General features: G+C 39.7%; 1 protein-coding gene across 6 annotated transcripts in view; it reads right to left on the reverse strand.

Moving 5' to 3' along the window:
• Positions 1 to 469: 469 nt before the first annotated feature.
• CCDC187 (coiled-coil domain containing 187) overlaps positions 470 to 17,821 on the reverse strand; it is a 43,442-nt gene continuing 26,090 nt past the window's right edge. For 5 of the 6 annotated variants that reach the window (XM_072883262.1, XM_072883257.1, XM_072883261.1 and 2 more), the window contains 16 exons: positions 17,351 to 17,493; positions 17,029 to 17,216; positions 16,382 to 16,469; positions 15,373 to 15,549; positions 15,100 to 15,278; positions 11,767 to 11,951; positions 11,095 to 11,207; positions 10,387 to 10,555; positions 9,399 to 9,520; positions 9,016 to 9,143; positions 8,362 to 8,441; positions 5,016 to 7,915; positions 3,744 to 4,085; positions 2,895 to 3,038; positions 2,306 to 2,431; positions 470 to 2,002 (listed from right to left, as the gene is read on the reverse strand). In XM_072883262.1, coding sequence (XP_072739363.1) covers positions 1,847 to 2,002; positions 2,306 to 2,431; positions 2,895 to 3,038; positions 3,744 to 4,085; positions 5,016 to 7,915; positions 8,362 to 8,441; positions 9,016 to 9,143; positions 9,399 to 9,520; positions 10,387 to 10,555; positions 11,095 to 11,207; positions 11,767 to 11,951; positions 15,100 to 15,278; positions 15,373 to 15,549; positions 16,382 to 16,469; positions 17,029 to 17,216; positions 17,351 to 17,493 — 5,240 coding nt within the window. In that variant the 3' untranslated portion in view covers positions 470 to 1,846. The remainder of the gene's footprint in view (positions 2,003 to 2,305; positions 2,432 to 2,894; positions 3,039 to 3,743; positions 4,086 to 5,015; positions 7,916 to 8,361; positions 8,442 to 9,015; positions 9,144 to 9,398; positions 9,521 to 10,386; positions 10,556 to 11,094; positions 11,208 to 11,766; positions 11,952 to 15,099; positions 15,279 to 15,372; positions 15,550 to 16,381; positions 16,470 to 17,028; positions 17,217 to 17,350; positions 17,494 to 17,821) is intronic. The other variant, XM_072883260.1, reaches the window with a different exon arrangement.

The following is a 17,821-nucleotide window of genomic DNA, read 5'->3' on the forward strand; positions in this document are numbered from 1 at the left end:
GTACCCAACAATTTGTCTGTAAGTCCAGGAGAAAAAAAAAAATGACTTGAATTCTACTATAATCTGACAGCAAGAAAACATTAATCTTAGAACAAATAACTTACCTAGATTAATTAATCCATGAGGATAAAAGTCAGAGACTTAAGAAAATGTAGCACTAGAGACATGAAAAGAGTTTACAGGATAAGATCAACAGTTAATGTGCTTGGGGCAGAAGTTCCCTTTTTATTTCTGTTCATATGGCAACTAGCAGGACAGGGCTTTTTAATGTCCCCAGGAGCTGTCTGCAAAACAACAAAATCACTCCCATTCGCTAATGAGAATAGCGGTGTAGACAATATAATCTGAAATCAATTACAATTGCAGTAAAAATAAATAAAAGTGAGATACATAGGATTTATTTTGTTTATTCAGAACATAAACAATTCAGGATGAAAACAGTTAAGCCATCAGTATTTAAAAATAGAAACATAAAATGTATATCTATTTTTCCTACCAAAACCAGATTGTAAATATTGTGATTTTAAATATAATTTTATATATAGTTTATATTTAATTGTCCTGCTTTTCATTTTATTTGAAAGACACCCTGAATGAATGGGATTTGAATAAATCAGATCTACTTACATTCAGTTATTCAATAATGAACAGTTTCTGAATTCCAGTAAGAAATATTTGCATAGTATCTATTTAAAAAAACCTAACAAATAAAAATTTATTATTGGTTCTCTCTTGATGCAAAATAGGTAGGACCACAGCAGTATACACAGTAAACAGTTAGCATGCTCAGGGAATGTTTATATTTCCTTGTTAAAATCTTGATTTTTTTTCCCCAATTTTGCCAATACAAAAACAGGATTATTGATTTCCTCTGTTTTGCCAGTTAAAGTACATCCTCAGCACACTATGTTTAGATGTTGTAAGAATTCAAAGGGCTTATGTGGATTGCACGGTAAATAACCTAATCACATGCACATATTTTATTTTCAGAAATTGGAGTTACTGATAGAAAAGTATCCCATTTAAAGTGCATTACATCGGTATTTGTCTCATTTACATAAAGTTATAGACATTAAAACCGAATGTCTGGCTCTAGATCCTGCCAGGGCAAGTTCATTCCATACGCCACATCTCTGAAGCCATCTCCAGGCTACTTTTAACCAGTTCCACAGTGTATTAAAAAGATGGTGCACAGTCACCTTTGTAATTCTGCTGTACCCATCAGGAAAAAAGTTTTAGACTTGTTCCAATTAGAGGAGTTTATTCCAAACTACAGCGGTCCACAGCAATTCAGCTTCTGGGAGATTTAATTCCACCTGCACATTTACGTTTATAAGACAGTCACCTACGATTTTCTGAACATTATTTTCAAAATGATTCACTATCATCATTCACAACCTGAACATAACAAAGAACAAGATAATTTATACATAAATTGGTTTTGAACCCTGTTTTTATAGACTTGTATACAATTTTAAAACACGTTGTGCTCTTAAAATGCATAAGCAAATAAAGTGCTATCTTGACCAAAAAAACCAACAGACAAGAATAAAATTTCCACCCTTTAGATTCTGTGTGACATCAGTCTAAGAAGGCCATTGATCTTCATGAGCATTCCCAAAGCACAAAACACAAGAATATTTTGTGTACTATTTTTCTATCTGCTTAAGTCTCTGCTTGCATCCTTTCATTGTAAACATGAACATATAAATTAGGCCAAGGCCACACTGGTATTGGGTACAAGTTCAGAATTAAAATACTTAAATGGTGCATTTGTTGCCTAAAAAAAAAAAAAAAAAAAATCAGAGATTAAAATTCCTTCATTAGGGCCTTTTAGGGAAAACTTCTAATCACGGGCTTTTCTCAGATAGATCTTATTAAGAACTCTGATTGTATCAAGGATCAAGCTATCAAATATGTCTTCAGTCATTCTCATCTTCACAGTTAATTCATCATCATCATAGTAAGTCCACTGAGACTCTTCTTTGCAGAGCTCCTGAATCTAAAATATAACATAGATATGAATGTTTACTTCAAGAATAAGAGCAGGATCAGTTCTGAAAGGTACTAAGACACAGTACCCAATCCAACAACTTTATATATGCATTGTTAATTTAATTTATTTAATTGAAACCACTCACAAGAACTGGAAATACTGGGTTGTTATTGCAAGTGTACTGAAAAGGAAAGCAATAATTTGAAGTTCTGAAGTTATTTTAAGTAAACATGATTCTCACAAAAGCATGAGAATTTCTAGTTTAAACCTAGAGAAAGTAAACAAATCTCCATGTGGAAGTCTGCTTACCAGAATAAGGTCCACTCTGTCTCTCTTACAGTTTCCATACTTGGTCATATTAAGGAATTTTCTTTTCATTTCTAAGTCATTCTTTTCCAGGTTCATTATTTTAATAATTTCACCCTGAACAAATGTCTACAAAATAAAAGAGGCTGAAAAGAATTCTTCTCATAGGAATTCTGTCACTGTGAAGGTTGCAAATGAGTGGCAGGTACCAGTGTGAAGATCCAGCTTTACATCTAGAAACGTCCCAAAGTTTAGGAAACTGATCTAGAAGTAGCTGATCAATACTGGCCACCCAACACATTTTAAACATAAGATTACTTTAGAGGTTACACCCAAGATAGTCATAACCAGGGAGATTTAGAAGCCCAGTTCCCATTCCTCTACAGAACTCTGTACACTTGGAATATTTAGACTATATTAGCTCAGTCTATATTTATTCAAGCATTTCAGAGCAATGCTGTTTTCTTCTCTAATCACCTCAGTTACACTGCCATAATCCTCCCAAATTTCACATTTTTGTCTTTTTGCCATTGCAATATCTGCTCTTTTCACTGACTCTTGTTATTGTGCACTTTACATTTGCAGAATGTACCTTGACCTCACTGACATCTGTTCTTCCGCAAAGATGCCCGGAACAGCGAGATCCCAAATTGTCTTTCATCCATGGAAATGTATTTGGATTTGCAGTTACTTGATATTCTGCACATAGCAACTCACGGGTCAAATCAAATATAACCTGTAACAACAAAACCACAGTACCAACATAACTTTTGAAAGGGCATCAGTGCGAGATCCAGTTTTTCTCAGTGCTTCTGAAGGATGTTATGCTGGTGACAGTAGAGGTTTGCATCTCGGTACAAAGTTTCCTAACATCACCTGCATCACTGATGTTCCTATAGCTGACGTCATGATGACCATTACCTAAAGAGCATGTAGACCTGTACAGCAGAAGCTATTGGACAGTAATGTGTGAAGGCTCACTAAGGATGGATGGCTTATACAAGAGGCCCTGATGGCACCCTTTATAATCTCCTTATGTAGACAGAGGTCCACAAAACTCAATAGTTTCAGGATGCTGAGGAACATGAAGATCTGTCCAAACTCAGCAGGACATCCAAGGCAGGAGACTTGAACTCTTTAGTCTGCAGCTTTCCAAGAAGCTTGGCTTTTTCTGAACAGACCCAAAACAGACACCAGGCTAGGTGTCCAGAGTCTTATGATTGAAGAGCTCTAGCAAAAGGCTTGTATCGCAGCCAGGACATCTATTCTAGTAGAATTATTTTGCAGTAGATTACCAGAAGCAGTATTTTGCAATACCTCCTTCAGTGTTCCTTTAGCTATATTTAGTGTTAGCAGCTAGAATAATATTAAGTACTAGCTAATATGAGTCAGTCTGCAGAACACCAGAAAAGTTTAATAACAGTTAGTGCTTTACAAATACCTGATTATACATCCTCTTGCTTTCTGTTTCCAAATTGTTCCCTGGGAGATCATTGCATTCAAAGTGCTTTGGCACACTGATTTGCCTGAAATTTGAATATATGTTTTCTGGGGTCCATAATTCTTCTACAGCATTTGCAGACAATTTCTTAACATATGAACTGTAATGTGGTACCACAAGAGGAACTTCCACAGTTTTCTTCCAAGGAGCTGAGTGCCACTGATCTAATTTGTACAAGTATTGCTTTTGTGTTTGTCTCACCAGCATATGTTGGTCAGAATTAGGCTGATCAAAATCTTCAGAGCTTCCAAAAACACCAGCATCAAGGATTTTTATAAGGAACTTTAGTAGAGAGAAAAAGAAAAGCCAGGTGACATACTCCATATTTTTCCACAATTTTTAGAGGTATTGAGGTTATTAGCAACTGATTAAGGTTACACTTAAAACCATCTTCTGACTCATGGGCTCAAAGAAAGGCTTACTGATGTGTCATTAAAAAAAAACAACCACACACAAACTTATTTTAACTGTATTTGGCAAAATTCAGAATTAGAAAGAATTCCAAATTTGGAGTTGTATGAAAATTTTTGACATTTTGAAACATTTTTGTTCTAAATTGGGACTACTTTCCCCACCCCCCCAAAGCAATTTTTTTTTTTTTTAAGCTTTCTATGGTAGTACTTCCTGAGGGACTATTTAAGAAGTAAAAATTAGACACCGTGGGATTGGAAGCAGCAGGCATCAAAAGCTTCCATTTCATTTCGGGTTCCAGTCTCCCAAGGGGCTGAACGAAAAGTGAGAGTCTGGCAGCTCAGAGTCTTGACTTTGCTAGAAGCTGCCTGCAGAGCCAATACAGAATTAGAAAGCTGAAGGTCTCACAGCCAGGAGCTGCAAAGGAGTCAGGTAGATGAGCTGACAGGTGTCCAGGTTTGCTCCAAAATTAATAAAAATTGAAGTTCGTGCAGATTTATCAGTTTTGACTAACTGACAAATCCCAACAAAAAAAGTTCCATTTGCTTTGTTTGGACTAGCTGTGGTCATTATCCCCATGCTCGGCTCATCCTTGTCCCCCCATACACATGCTTATCCACTGGCTGCAGGATAATTCCTTAAATGACTAATGGGCCAGATTAAGCGAGCAATCTGGTTCCAAATGTTGATGTGATGTGATTTTTATGGATCATAAAAACAACTGGGCAACACAAATGCTTGCCTGTGTAGACCCAATTTCAGGTCCAACACTCTAGACAAAAACTTTCTTACTGTACTTACTTGCGAGGTGGCTGGAGAAGTCTCTGAAGATGAATGAAATATCATGTCTGCTTTTGATCCATGTTTTCTTTTAATCTTCTTATATTCTTTAACTGCATCATCTACAAATTTAGTTACAATTCTTTTTGCTACTGTGTGACAGCCATGAATGCTAAACATATCAAAATCACTCCGTAAAACATCAGAAACCTTTGCTGATTGTTCAGATAAGATAGCAACTGAATTTTCTTTGAAGAGAAACCGTTTCTGATTGTCTTCTTGTCTTAGGCCTTCGCCATAATTCATCATGTCTTTTTCAAAGGCACTTTTATATTTGTGTTGAGCTGTTTCAGAAAATGCAATTAAAGTGTCAAACAGAAGTTTTTTACCAAGTTCACCTGCAATATCATCAGCAAGTTTTTTTATTTTCTGATCCTCTACCAAGCAACAAATATTTTTCCTTGTGTTTACCTCATCTGTGTTACCAGCCTTACTTGTCATTGGAAGCACATCTGCAAGTATCCTTTGTTTTATTTGTGTCAGTTCTGTTTTTTCTTTATCTGATCCCAAGCACATGAAGTTATTGTGACAGAATTCATTACAGTTACACCGGTCAGAATGTGGAAACTTTTGTCCTTTTCCAGACAGCAAGGCAATGTGTAACCTAGACTGGTTTTCTTTCACTTCTGATCCTCCTGCACTTTTTGTGTCTTCTGCTTTCTCCTCTGTAAACCCTGCTCTCTTCTCATCATCTCCAGAATACTTGCAGTCTCCTTTGAAGGATTCATCATCACAGGAGTCAGAGTCTGCATCCCCAGTGTAACTGGAACCATTTTCTTTAGCCCCTAACAGGTGTGAAATCTCATCAGGTCTGACAAAGATACCACAGTGCTGAGCACACTCAAAAGACTTCACCCCTTTGTAAGTTCCAGCATTATCACCTTCAGCTTTGTCAAGTGCAACACCAGCCCAATGGCCACTATCAAAACAAATCCGTCCTTTGAACATTAGGGCTCCAGGGTGGGTCTGCTTTACTAACACTCTGTCCCCAGTTTCAAACGATAATAATGGGTCATCACTGTCCTCCTCAGCTTTAGGCAGTGCTAAGTATGTTTTGCATTGTTTCATCGTGAAGTCAGGACTTCTACTGGCCTGACCAGAAGAAATAGGATTTGACACAGGCAGAAACTCCAAATGCTGAAAAGGTGGCTCACGTTCTCCTTGTTGGTAGTCTAATAAGCCCTCCTTTGCACTGGAAATATCTTTAACTAAAGATTGTTCTGAGACACTACCATCCTGAGTTGAAAAAGCATCAGTTGTCTTTTGATTAAGCAGGGGAAATTCTTCAGGCACAATGTTATCAGGTAATGGGGGTAATGCATCCATTTTCAGTGATATATCTTCATCCATACACTGTCTAGTCTCAGAGACTGTCATTTGTTCTGGTGGAGATAGGAAGTTATCCATACTGAAGCTAGGATCATCATTTTTCATTGCATCTGCACCTAAAGGAGAAGGAGAAAGATCTGCACTTGGAAATGACAAATCCTTTTTATTAGAGGACGGCAAGTCAGCACTTCCATAGGACAATACTTCATCAACAGGAGACAGTATTTCTGACAAGGTATCCTCATCAGTTGGAGGGAGACCCTCATCACTAATAAAAATCATGTCATCTTCACCTTTGGAAGAGCAGTTCTCAGCTTGAAACAATTGCTTTTTTGAGGAGACAGAAGAAAACAGTCCCCTCCTCACTTCCTTTATAGCTTGCCTTTCAGTTGTTGAGTTATTTTGATTTCCTGTGGCCACTCTTTGCAAAGACTCAAATGAATTGGTTTCTGTATGGACTTCCTCAGAAATTCCCGGCATGGATGTGGACACAGATACAATCTTACTGAGGTTGCTGGATGCGAGTGTCTCATTCGGAAGCTGTGCATTTTTATTTTCGCCTCCTGAAACTGATACATTTCTTGAAGATAGACATGCTAATAATTTGTTATTTGTAATATCTTTGTCAGGTGGAAGAGAGACAGTATTCTTAAGTTGGTCAGCAACCAAATCTAGATGTTTCGAAGAACCTGTCAGCAGAAACCCCATTAGGTCTCTATTTTGATCCACAAATAAACTGTTAATTCCACCATCCTTTTTCACTCTGCTAGTTGGAGAACTAGGTTTCTCCTGTTCATACATCTTAGGTGAGTAAATATCATCACTGCATGGAGAGCTGGCAACTGCATCTTTACCCTGTTTTGTGATCTCCTCAGAACAGGGTTTGTTTCTACTGCGGTTTTCCGAGACATCCAAATGTGTCTCATCCATTCCCTTGGCGGGGTTATCAGATTGGGAGGAATACGCTGACTTTGTTTTGGAGGCATTTGCTTTGTTTGGTGGAATGAAAGAAAGCAAGTGAGCAGTGCAGCCATTATCTGGAACATCTCCAGGGTATTTCTGGGAGTGTGATGACATCTCAGTGCTATCATCTTTGGGCACTTCATGTTCATTGTGTTTGGCACTAGGTAACATTTCCTTTCCGTTGCTTATTGCTATTAGCATCTCTTTTGAAACATGAGGAAACACATCCCCATTGTCATAGACAAACTCTTCTGGGATACTGACATCTGTCCCCTCTCCATTTTTCACCTCTGATTCAGAGTCTGAAATTGAGCTTTCCGAGATATCAATCCAAACTGCAGACACTTTCCGAAATTCTGGGAGTGAAGAGTCTGATTTGGCACTTTCACATCTCAGAGAGAAGTTGTTTGACTTGGATGATGATTCAGTGGAAGCTAATCCTTCGGAAAATGCTATTAAATTTAGTTCTTCATCAGAAGCTTCATGAGAAATATGGTTCAAATGCGTCAAACACTGACTACCATCCACCTGATGGATCTCGTATGGGACAGGCACTTCCATTTCTTTAACTGGAACATTTAAAAGAAAAAAAAAATAGCATTTCAGAAAAAAATTATTTTATAGAAGATGTTGCTGACAGGTAATTTAGGATTCAAATCCAGTAATCCTCAGCTGTAAATTGCATCCAGAAGACAGTAGCATTAAATACACAGTCAAGATTAGGACTATTCTTAATATCATTGTACAAAAATAAAAATCAGACTTATCAAATAAAGATGAGGAACTCAGTAATGTAGCAAACAAGCAAAGACAATAGCGTCCAATGTAGTTGATCAGAAGAGTTTGAATGCAGGATTTTCATTAAGGTCTCTATTATTTTAGCCCGATAACAAGCTTCACTACCTGGAACAAGTAGTAGGCTGTTACCTTCTATAGACAAACTCCAGGAAGACCTATTATTCAGACTGTATGTTAAATAACTACAGAAACCCTTTTGGGAAAAGGTATTTCTTACCTTCTGACAAAGGGATTTCAGAAGGTGCTTTTTCATCTATGTGTGTGATTTCCAGTTCTCTCTCAGAGTCTGTGCTAAATCTGAAAATACAACATTATAGTTGGATTAAACTGAAATTATGAAGTGTATGGTATGCACTGTCATTCAAGAATGTTGAGTAGAACATTAAAAATTTCTTTGGGTGTATTAGATACCTACAGACAGCATAATGCAAAGTGTTTTAACTGTTACTTCAGATGCTTTCTGTCTAGCCCAAAGCATTCTGAAGACAATTTTTTTCCTCCCCAAACTGATTTCAACACCTCTTCAACTGACTCCAAAGAATTAGATTGCCTAAGAAAACTTGGCAGACAATGTTTGACAAATGTGACAAGTATTATGTCAGACTTTTATAAAAGAGTTTTTTGGTTTGTAGTTGTTTTTCTTTTGGGGGGGGGGGGGGGTAGGTGTTGGTTTTTTGGGTGGGTTTTTGGTGGTTTTTTTTTTTGAGCTATACAAGACAAAAAATTCCCAGGCTGATGTCATTCAGGTCTGCGTCCTCTTTCCACAAGAGAACCACAACCACAGGCAGAAAACAAGCAAGGCAAGGTTTGACACATCAGTAAGAGAATCAGAAGGTAGGACTGAAGATTTTGGCCTTGACAGATACAGTACCTCTGTTCATCTGATGACCTTTCTTTCCTTAACGGGGTTTTCACTAATGGAGCTTCATTTAAAATCAGTATTGATCTTCTTTCCCCATCTTCATCATCAGAAGAAAGATCTTTCTTTCTTTTCCCAGCCTGCAGAGAGTGTGATCAAGAACCACTGAATATACAGGAAACCTAAAGAACACCAGTGAATTGCTGCTGGACTTCCCCCAGACTTAAGGGCAATATTTTGACATGGTACAAAACCTCAATGCAACTTCAGCTTCTCTGCCTGCAAGCTGAGTTCCAAGTACAATATCTCCATGACAGCCAATACTGAAGATTTCTTCTGTTGAAAATTTATGTGAGAAAAGCCCAGTTAAGATAAATTATAAGCTTGCCACATGCCTGAAATGGACTGCAGGGGTCCTGCTCTTCTCTTAGAGTTTCATGACTTCTCTGCTCCTTGTGTGCCTTCTCCACTATCAGAGACTCTTCCTCTAGATCTTCTAAGGATGATGTAGCATCACCTGAAATACACAGATTATTCAGCACAGAAGGCAAACACAAGGTTCTTTATCTCAGCCACACAAAGTAGCCATGACTACGAGGATCTAAGGCTTACTACTAGAGTTTATGGCAGTGCCTATGCACTGACACTCTAGGTTATGAAACAGCACAAGACTCCTTGCCAAATATAAAAAGAAAAAAGAAGTCAAAACACTAATGGTGAGATTGTGGTCCACTGAAGTCCATGGAAAAATTTCTCTTTGCCTGAGGGACAGGATTTATTTCAGACAATTTGATGTCCACATGCTCAAAGCTAGGCTTGAGAATCTAGTTAAGGTGCAGCCTATGCCAAACTTCTATCGTCAAGACCACTGTTACTAAGTCTTAATCACACAAATCTATATGTAAATATTTATAATACAGATTATGCATACCCAGAACTACATAAGTGATATAACTGGCTCATATATAAACAGCCAGTTTTATTTTTTGTGTGCCCTACTGCGAGCAAGAAATATGAACTGAGGATAAAACCTGGAAAAAAAAAAACTCCAGCATGTCGTGTCGAAGTCTATCTTCAACTGATCTATGTTCTTTTAAAAAGAAAACCCTTAAATTATTTTTAAAATGCCTCAAAAGAGAGTAAGTTGTTAATGACACAATCAGAATAAGTTATGATTTTGTTCTGAGGAAGCAGTATAATCATATCTCATAATAAACCTTTGAGAGATCTCCACCATCTTGCCTAGCAGTGATTTATATATTGGGTATAGTGAGCAAGACACTTAGGTAATAAATGAGAAGATTGTCTCTCTTTCTATCTGGATTAAAGTTTGATTGAAGTGGTTGAAACAGATTGGACATAATAGCATTAAATATGATTTACCAGTTCCTTGAAGAGTATTTTCTGCCTGAACCAGGCATAAGTTACACAAAGCAGAAAGCATCCCCAAGCCTTTCACTGTGAACTTGCTGTCACATGGATTAATATCTTCATTGTCTTTAGGATCTGTCTCTGGGTTTGAAGTAAATGCCTTTTCCTCCAGTACAGATTCCTAGAACGTAAATATTTAAGAGACAGAGTTAATGTGTTAAGAGAAAAGGACTTCGCTGTTGGCAGACCAGCACAAAGAATAGTTAAGAAATCAGAGATAAAATCTGCATGTTCACACTAAGCTATATAAGTGCATATGGACTCCTATGCATATATACCCACATTGGGGCTGTGTCACTGGTGTAGGAAATAGGAAAGGGAAAAGTCTCTGCAGCTGCTATGGGCAAATAATAGTTTACTGCTCCAGGCACAGGTTTAGTTTCTCCAGGAGCAGTACAGCACTTACCCACGGGGGATGGCTTAAACACATTCTCACTAGTTCACAACATACAGAAAATGGAAGGGGCAGGAAACTTGTGGTAAAACGAGCCCATGTCAAAATCTAGCCTTTAGCTGAAGTACACATAATCAACACAAGACTGATTTCTACCTCATGTTCGTAACTGCCAAATGAGTCTTGTGCTGGTCCTATCTTAAGGCAAGTATAACCTGGGGCACCATTCCTTTAGGCAGAAATGGAATTCCAGAAGGGATCCTTACCGGAAATGCACACTTTCTGCCTTCTCTTGTAATGGGTGTGGATATAGGTTCATCCATTCTAGCTGAATTTGCACGTTCCAGAGGTAATAAAACATGATCCTGAGCATTCAGCTCTGAAAGGTACAACATTAAGTTACAATGTTTCCAATGCTGCATTTTTTTCCATGAGTAACTTGACTAATAGCTTTTTGTTTAGCTCAAAAAGGCATATTTAAAAATATCGATAGTTTGAGTAACTTAGTTTTGCCCTACACACTCCTTGTCACACCAACAGAAGCTGACAGGTCCCTTATTTACCCAGTCATCACCGTAGGTATCATCCAGTTCCATGGTAGCAACTGTAAAACCCACTTTCAGAAATTTCTACGCTTTCTCTCTTCCTTCATCTATGCATAACCGCTACCTCAACAAAACAACATACACCTTTGTTACACCTTCTTCTTGCTAATCCTGAACAGATCCTGGTACCAAAACCCACGCTGGAGGTAACCAAGGAACAGATCACCATCACAAGTTCTCTCTCAAGGGCTAATTAGCTTGACAGTCCTCTTCTGAAAGATCATTTGAACTGCTCCAAAGAACACCTGAGACTTCAAGTTTTGTTCTAGGTCATTCAGTTTGACTAAGCGGTCACAAACATGGTTTGCTACAGAAGTCTTCTTTAGTGGGTACCTGTGTTTATGTGATCTTTAATCATAAAGGCTGAGCCTGTGGTTTGACTGGTAGCACCACACACTTTCTTGGCCACCATTCCAGACGCATCAGGACCCTGCACACCAAGGGACTGCTCCAAACCCGGGGACTCCTCTGCCTGTTTCTGGTACTGTACCAGTGTTTTCTTGTTCTCAGTAGAAAAGCTGTAAACAGTTAGACAAGGAATTAATGATGGGGAGTTGTTTTTGTGTTCCGAAGTTAATAATGACAAATCTATATGAAGTCAAAGGTGTCTGGTAGTGCTTGATAGTACCTGTAGAGAGCTCACATGCACATGTGTTTATAAACCAGCAAATTAAGAAAGCCAGAAGCACTCTGGATAGTGTATTTATTTCTCCATTCCCCTCCCTCTCACTTGATACTGTGCTTTATATAGTCAGGTTTCTAATCTTCATAGACAAGAATGGGAGGAGACTGAAGAAATCATCAGCACTGAAAAGGCAAAACCAGGGTCAAACTCTGAACCTGTATGCCTCCTCCATTTCCAATCAATGATACTGTATCAGATTCCAACAGATCTCATTAAATTTTCCACTTTAAATATAGCATCACAACTTTATGGACATTTGGGACATCAGATACTGATTGAACTTTCTAAACAGTCTCCTTACTGCAAAAGCACAAGGCAACACAATTCATACTCGCAGACTTTTCCATTAGTGGTACAAGTTCTAGAATACACAGTTGAGTAAGTTATTCTGTTCAGAAAAAACAGTGATCTACATGTGGGGTTTTTTTTTTACTACAATAACAGTTTAAAAAGTTAAACATAGATTAAAATTAACAATATGACAGTGTCTAGAAGCTAAATCCCTATTCAATTTTTTTAATGTGAAAAAAGTGGGCCTCTAGAGTATTCAACACCACTAATGTTTAAGGATTTCAAAATAAGTATCCCAATTCAGAAGATATATTCCCAATTCTTAGCTAAAAGCTTGTCCATTTATAACAATTACAAGTTTCTGTATTCCTTGTTTCTATTATTAAACACCCATTAATAAAACCCCAAACCAGCAGCTTTCTCTGCACATTGGTAATCTATTTATTATTTCAGTTTGCTTTCATTTTTAAAAGTATTTCCCAACCCTTTCCATCCCCTTACAGCCCTGCTTATTAACTATCTTCCTGATCAATATAAAACATGAACATACCTGCACTGGCGGATAGATAGCATAATTACCACCCTGTGCTCTTACATAGGGGAGAGATCTATACGCCATCACACAGCAGCCAGAGTTTGGGTGGGGTGCACGGCAAGTTCCACCAGGCCCTGTCTGCTCTAGACTAACGCTAGTATTCACTGTTCTCCTATGAGCAGGCTTGTCAGTAATAAGAAGTGAAAGCACAGCCAAGAAAGCTTTTAAAGATTTCTGTGACTTGTAATCAATAACACTGTGAATTATAGATCAGTTCCATGAAGGGATTTATTTGAAAGCCTTTCCCCGTGGGGACTTAAGTAAATGCACAAACCTGACTCACCAGTCTGCTAAAGGTCTGGCTAACACTGAATGAAAGAGGGTTTTTTTAATTCATATAGATACATATTTGTCTTTTAACTGCAGTTGTTTTTTTCCCTGAAACAAACTAGATTTTTGTTCATCTGAGCCTGCTTTGGAACTGCTGTTCCGAGTGGTGTGGATACTGCTGGGTCCTCATCCGCACTGCTCAGCTCTGCCGGCTCAGCGGGAAGCCAGCGGGGATGCTGGGGATGCAGCGCCTGGGGGACAGGAGGCCAGTGCTGTCTCCGAACAGTCGGACTGAACTCCTGAATTACCTCCGACTGTGGGCATTTTACATGACACCTCTACACTTCAGTTTAAGCGTAAAATTAAGCCCTGTGTGGTACAAAAGCCTTCTGTGGTTAAATTCTAAGTGAAACACAAGCCTGCTCTGAGGGGTTAAGTGATACATAGGCTTAGAACCAGAGGACGACAGAGGAGTGAATTTCACCAATTAAATCAATACATTTCTACCCATTCCATATGGGTATTTTGAGGTTTAATTAATATATAGTGCAAAGTGTTTTGAGTTTGTAGTTAAAAACCATCATGAAAACACTAATTAACAGTTGTGTGGCATCATTAAAAAAATATCCTGGTTATTAATGCTATGTAAATTAACTTGCCTAGACCTGATGTCAAAGCTACATTTGTTCCTACCATTGCAATGACAGGCCCCAGTCCCACAGACTTAGATAACACTGCTTAACATTTTATAGTGCAGATAATTGTAATGAAATATGTTTACCTTCTTGCACAAAAATGCTGAGTTTAAAATATATAAAGCCTGCAAGGACTGGCTTTCCTAAAGCACAGAGGATTGTGACACTGAATGCAAGAGCATGGAGCCATTCTAATGGGAGCACAGCTGCTTTGGGAACAAATGCTACTCCACCTTTTGCACACAGGAGTAAATAGTTTATTACCCAGTGCAGACCCTTCCACGTGCAATAAGCTTATGGTGGCAGACCAACATGGCTGTTTTAGCATGAAAGACTTGTCCAACTTCTAATGATAAATCCAAATCACAGTACTACATGATTACGTATATATGTATATAGACACAGATAGATATATATATATACACACAGACTCTCTAAATTTCAGGATTAAGGCTCAGATTTAGCTTGTTCTATTGAAGAAGTTAATATTTGTGGCATACAGAAGTACTGAGATCATAATGTAACTCCCTGTAACCACAAGGAGTATTTTTTTTTTTTAAACATCAGAAGCAGTCCCTGATAAACAGTACAGTTGGTGTAAATACTGACTCAAACAACTTTCTGGTAAAATTCTAGATTTCACTTAAAACACATTCCCTCTGCACAGAAGGGTACTTCTTTTTAAAGAATGGAAAAATCTGAAATAAATACAGTGTTTCTTATTGATATATTGAAGTGATGAATGTAGTCTACCTGAAGAATTTAGTAAGTGGTATGGAAAGGATCTCCAGCTATGGATCCAGACAGCTTAATTTACTTGATGCTGTTCACATACCCTGCAATAAGCCAGTCCCTGCCCTGAATAACTTACCGTTTTGGACATGAGATGGTAGGCTGGACATATGGAGGACACACAAGTAAACAGTGAGGCAGTATTGGTCAGAATGATAAGCAGTGATCTTGATGCATCAACTGCTTGCACACAGAGGTTTTAAAAACTTATCGTTATAGAAGTCCCTCTTGGGAGCATTTAAAGCTCACACAATTATCTAGGACATAACTGCCTCCATCTTCTCCACTGGATTGGTTCTTACCTTCAGCTATCGCTGTGGAAAGGGTTTTTAACTTACCCCTCAGATTTCTTGCTTTGTTTATTCTTTAGCTGGACACAACTCTCTTTATTCCCTGACGGGTCAGGCCTTTCTAGCTGGGCTGTAGACTCTGCTGAGGAGGAGTATAACTTCGGGCTAGAAATAAGTCTCATTGTCTTTGGCTTTATTGCTTCTTCAGTTGCTGGGCTCCGTGTAAGCTAAAAGGAAACGGTAATACATAAGGTGTCACCTGGGTTCCTTAGCTGTAGCGTGAGCTCTGACTTCAGTTATTATCCACTCAAAAAAACCCACCAAGACATCTAGCGACTGTGACTTAATAACCTCTTGCTTCCCAGCCAAGTTATGCAGCTTTTCCTGGAGTTGTGCTGTTGAATGCCGCATCATTAGGATTTCTCTTTGCTGCTTTAATAAAAGCTTTCTTTCTTGATGGGCTGCCCTGTAGATGTTTTGCAGGTGCTGGATTTCTGCCTACACAAAGCAGAAAAAGAAAGGAGCGCAAGAGAGCCAAGATAAAAGAGAAGAGAGACCTACTTAAAAATGTGTATAGTATTTCTTAACATAAGGCAATACTACTCACAAAACATCCTGAAAGTTCAATATGCAGGTTTTGTCCCTTCTTTTGTAAAAAGTTTTGGCAGCTTTATTTTTCACTAATGCTGCCTGAGGGTTACCTGTGAAAACTAATGACAGGTAAGGGGATATTTCACTGCCTGGGAGATGGGGTGTCTCAGAGGTGAGACCTTTGGAAATGGATTATCTTCAGGTCATGCAAAACTACAGGATGCTTGTGGTTTGCACTCTGTTTGCATAGGAATTCCTTGGAGTAAAGGAGAGGCTTGTATTACATAGTGAGTAGGACAGAAATTTTCTGATTACCAAGTGTAATTATGAGCCCAGCATTCCTCTCAGTAGCAGGAGAATTGAGACTATAAAATTAGCTGTCAGATTAATTTAATATATTTCAACATCAGAAGCATAAATCTGCATAAATCAGTGGAAACCTACATTATATGGCCTGTTTGTTGTGGCACAAATAGAAAAATCCACAATAATAGTGGAGTAGCAGGAAAAAAAAGAAAAGGTTTTCTTTTCTCTAAGATTTACAGACTGCTGACTTTAGCACAAAAAATACCTCACTGAATGTAGGAAGCAAAGCAGAATAATGCATGTGAAATGACATCAGTAACTTTTTTTTTTTAAAAGCAAACCCCACTTGCTCCAGCAGCTCCAGGCACCTCCCTGGGTCGCATCCTCCCACTGTTTATAAAATGAGACCCAGCTCCTCTCGCTGCAGCATTACCTGCTCCTGTTTCAGCTCCGTTAGGATTTTGCGCTGCTTTGCAGCCATGGCAGAGGCTCCCTTACTGTCTCGCAGGTTTTCCAGACAGCTGGAGACCAAAGAAGGATGGTGATCACTATCGATAGTTAAATGCCATGAATTTAACGCTCTTCAGAAAACAAGGCCAGGGATGGGATCAAAGCTCCTCTCAAAGCAGCTGTAAAAGCAGCAGTAGGTACGGAAGGCTCTGCAGAAAGTTCTGTTAGACCTGGAGGACATCTCACCGCCCCGGGCCCATATCGCCTGGAGCTCAAGGCAGCCAGACTTCCCCGAGCACTCATACACAGCACCCGCTGGCGAGGGACGCCATGCGGCGAGGGGCTCAGACCGTGCCCAGGCAGTGCTGAGGAGGGGCTCGCTCCACACCGGCGGGAGGCTGCAGGAGGGAGCCCAGCTGCGCTCCGGAGAGAATAAAACTGCGCAGACTCCTCTCCTTCTGCTTTACCTGCACTTACTCTGTAAGAGAAGGATCTTATACTTGCTCTCTTCCCCTGAGCCGGGACAGTTTTTCTTCCTTTGAGCAGGCGGCAGCACCTCCACCTCCTGCTGAAGGAGCTGCCCCTGTCAGGGCAGGCCTGTGGCGTCCTGCCCACGTGTCTCCCCCTCACCGTTTCTGGTGGCCCAGCCAGGCCAGCTCGGCCCTGGCTTTCTCGCGGAGAGCTTTTTTGCGGAGCTTGAGGAGGGCAGCCTGGTGTCGAGCTCGCAGCTCTTCTCCCCTCAGACACTGCTCCGCCATGGCCAAGCTGAAACGGCAGAAGGTGCTGGAGCCTCCGTAGTGCCGGCCGACTTCGCTCCACTAGGGACAGAGCAGAACGCCGTGTTTATTGGAGAAGTGCCGTGCAGGTGACGAGTTTGACATGGGGACTAAAAGCCAAAGAAATCCCCCAAAACAACAAACACTCCACACACTAGTGTGAGAGCTGGTGTTACCCGGCTGTCGGAGCTGGCCTGCTCACTGCTCTCTCCAGAGTCATCCCCTGCATGGGTCTCCCCGTGGGGCAGAGTCACCAGAGGTGACAGATTCAAGGTTTGATGGTCGTACAGCGGCTCCCTGTGCTCTGCCGGCAGGGATCCTAAGGAGAAGATTTAAAGTCACCGTAAGTAAAATATTTCTCTGTAACAGAAAGGAAAAAAAGACCCCAAAAACTGTTCCCATAGTACATGAGTTAGCGTCCATTCCCAAATTCAAGGTGCCTTTGCAAAGACTTGGCAGCCAGGCCTGTCCTCTGCCCTCAGCAGGAGCCTGAGGAGAGTCACCCCACAGCTGTTCGCTTCCAGGAGCAAGTTATGAACACTAACCTCACTTTCGAGTGACATCATGGTAACCAGGTAAAAAGAAAGAAAGGGCCCTATAAAGAGGGTAAATAACTCTCAACTCCCAAGATTATTTTCTTTAGAAGG

This window comes from Ciconia boyciana, chromosome 18 (genome assembly GCF_034638445.1).
Source record: "Ciconia boyciana chromosome 18, ASM3463844v1, whole genome shotgun sequence".
Taxonomy (NCBI): Eukaryota; Metazoa; Chordata; class Aves; order Ciconiiformes; family Ciconiidae; genus Ciconia; species Ciconia boyciana.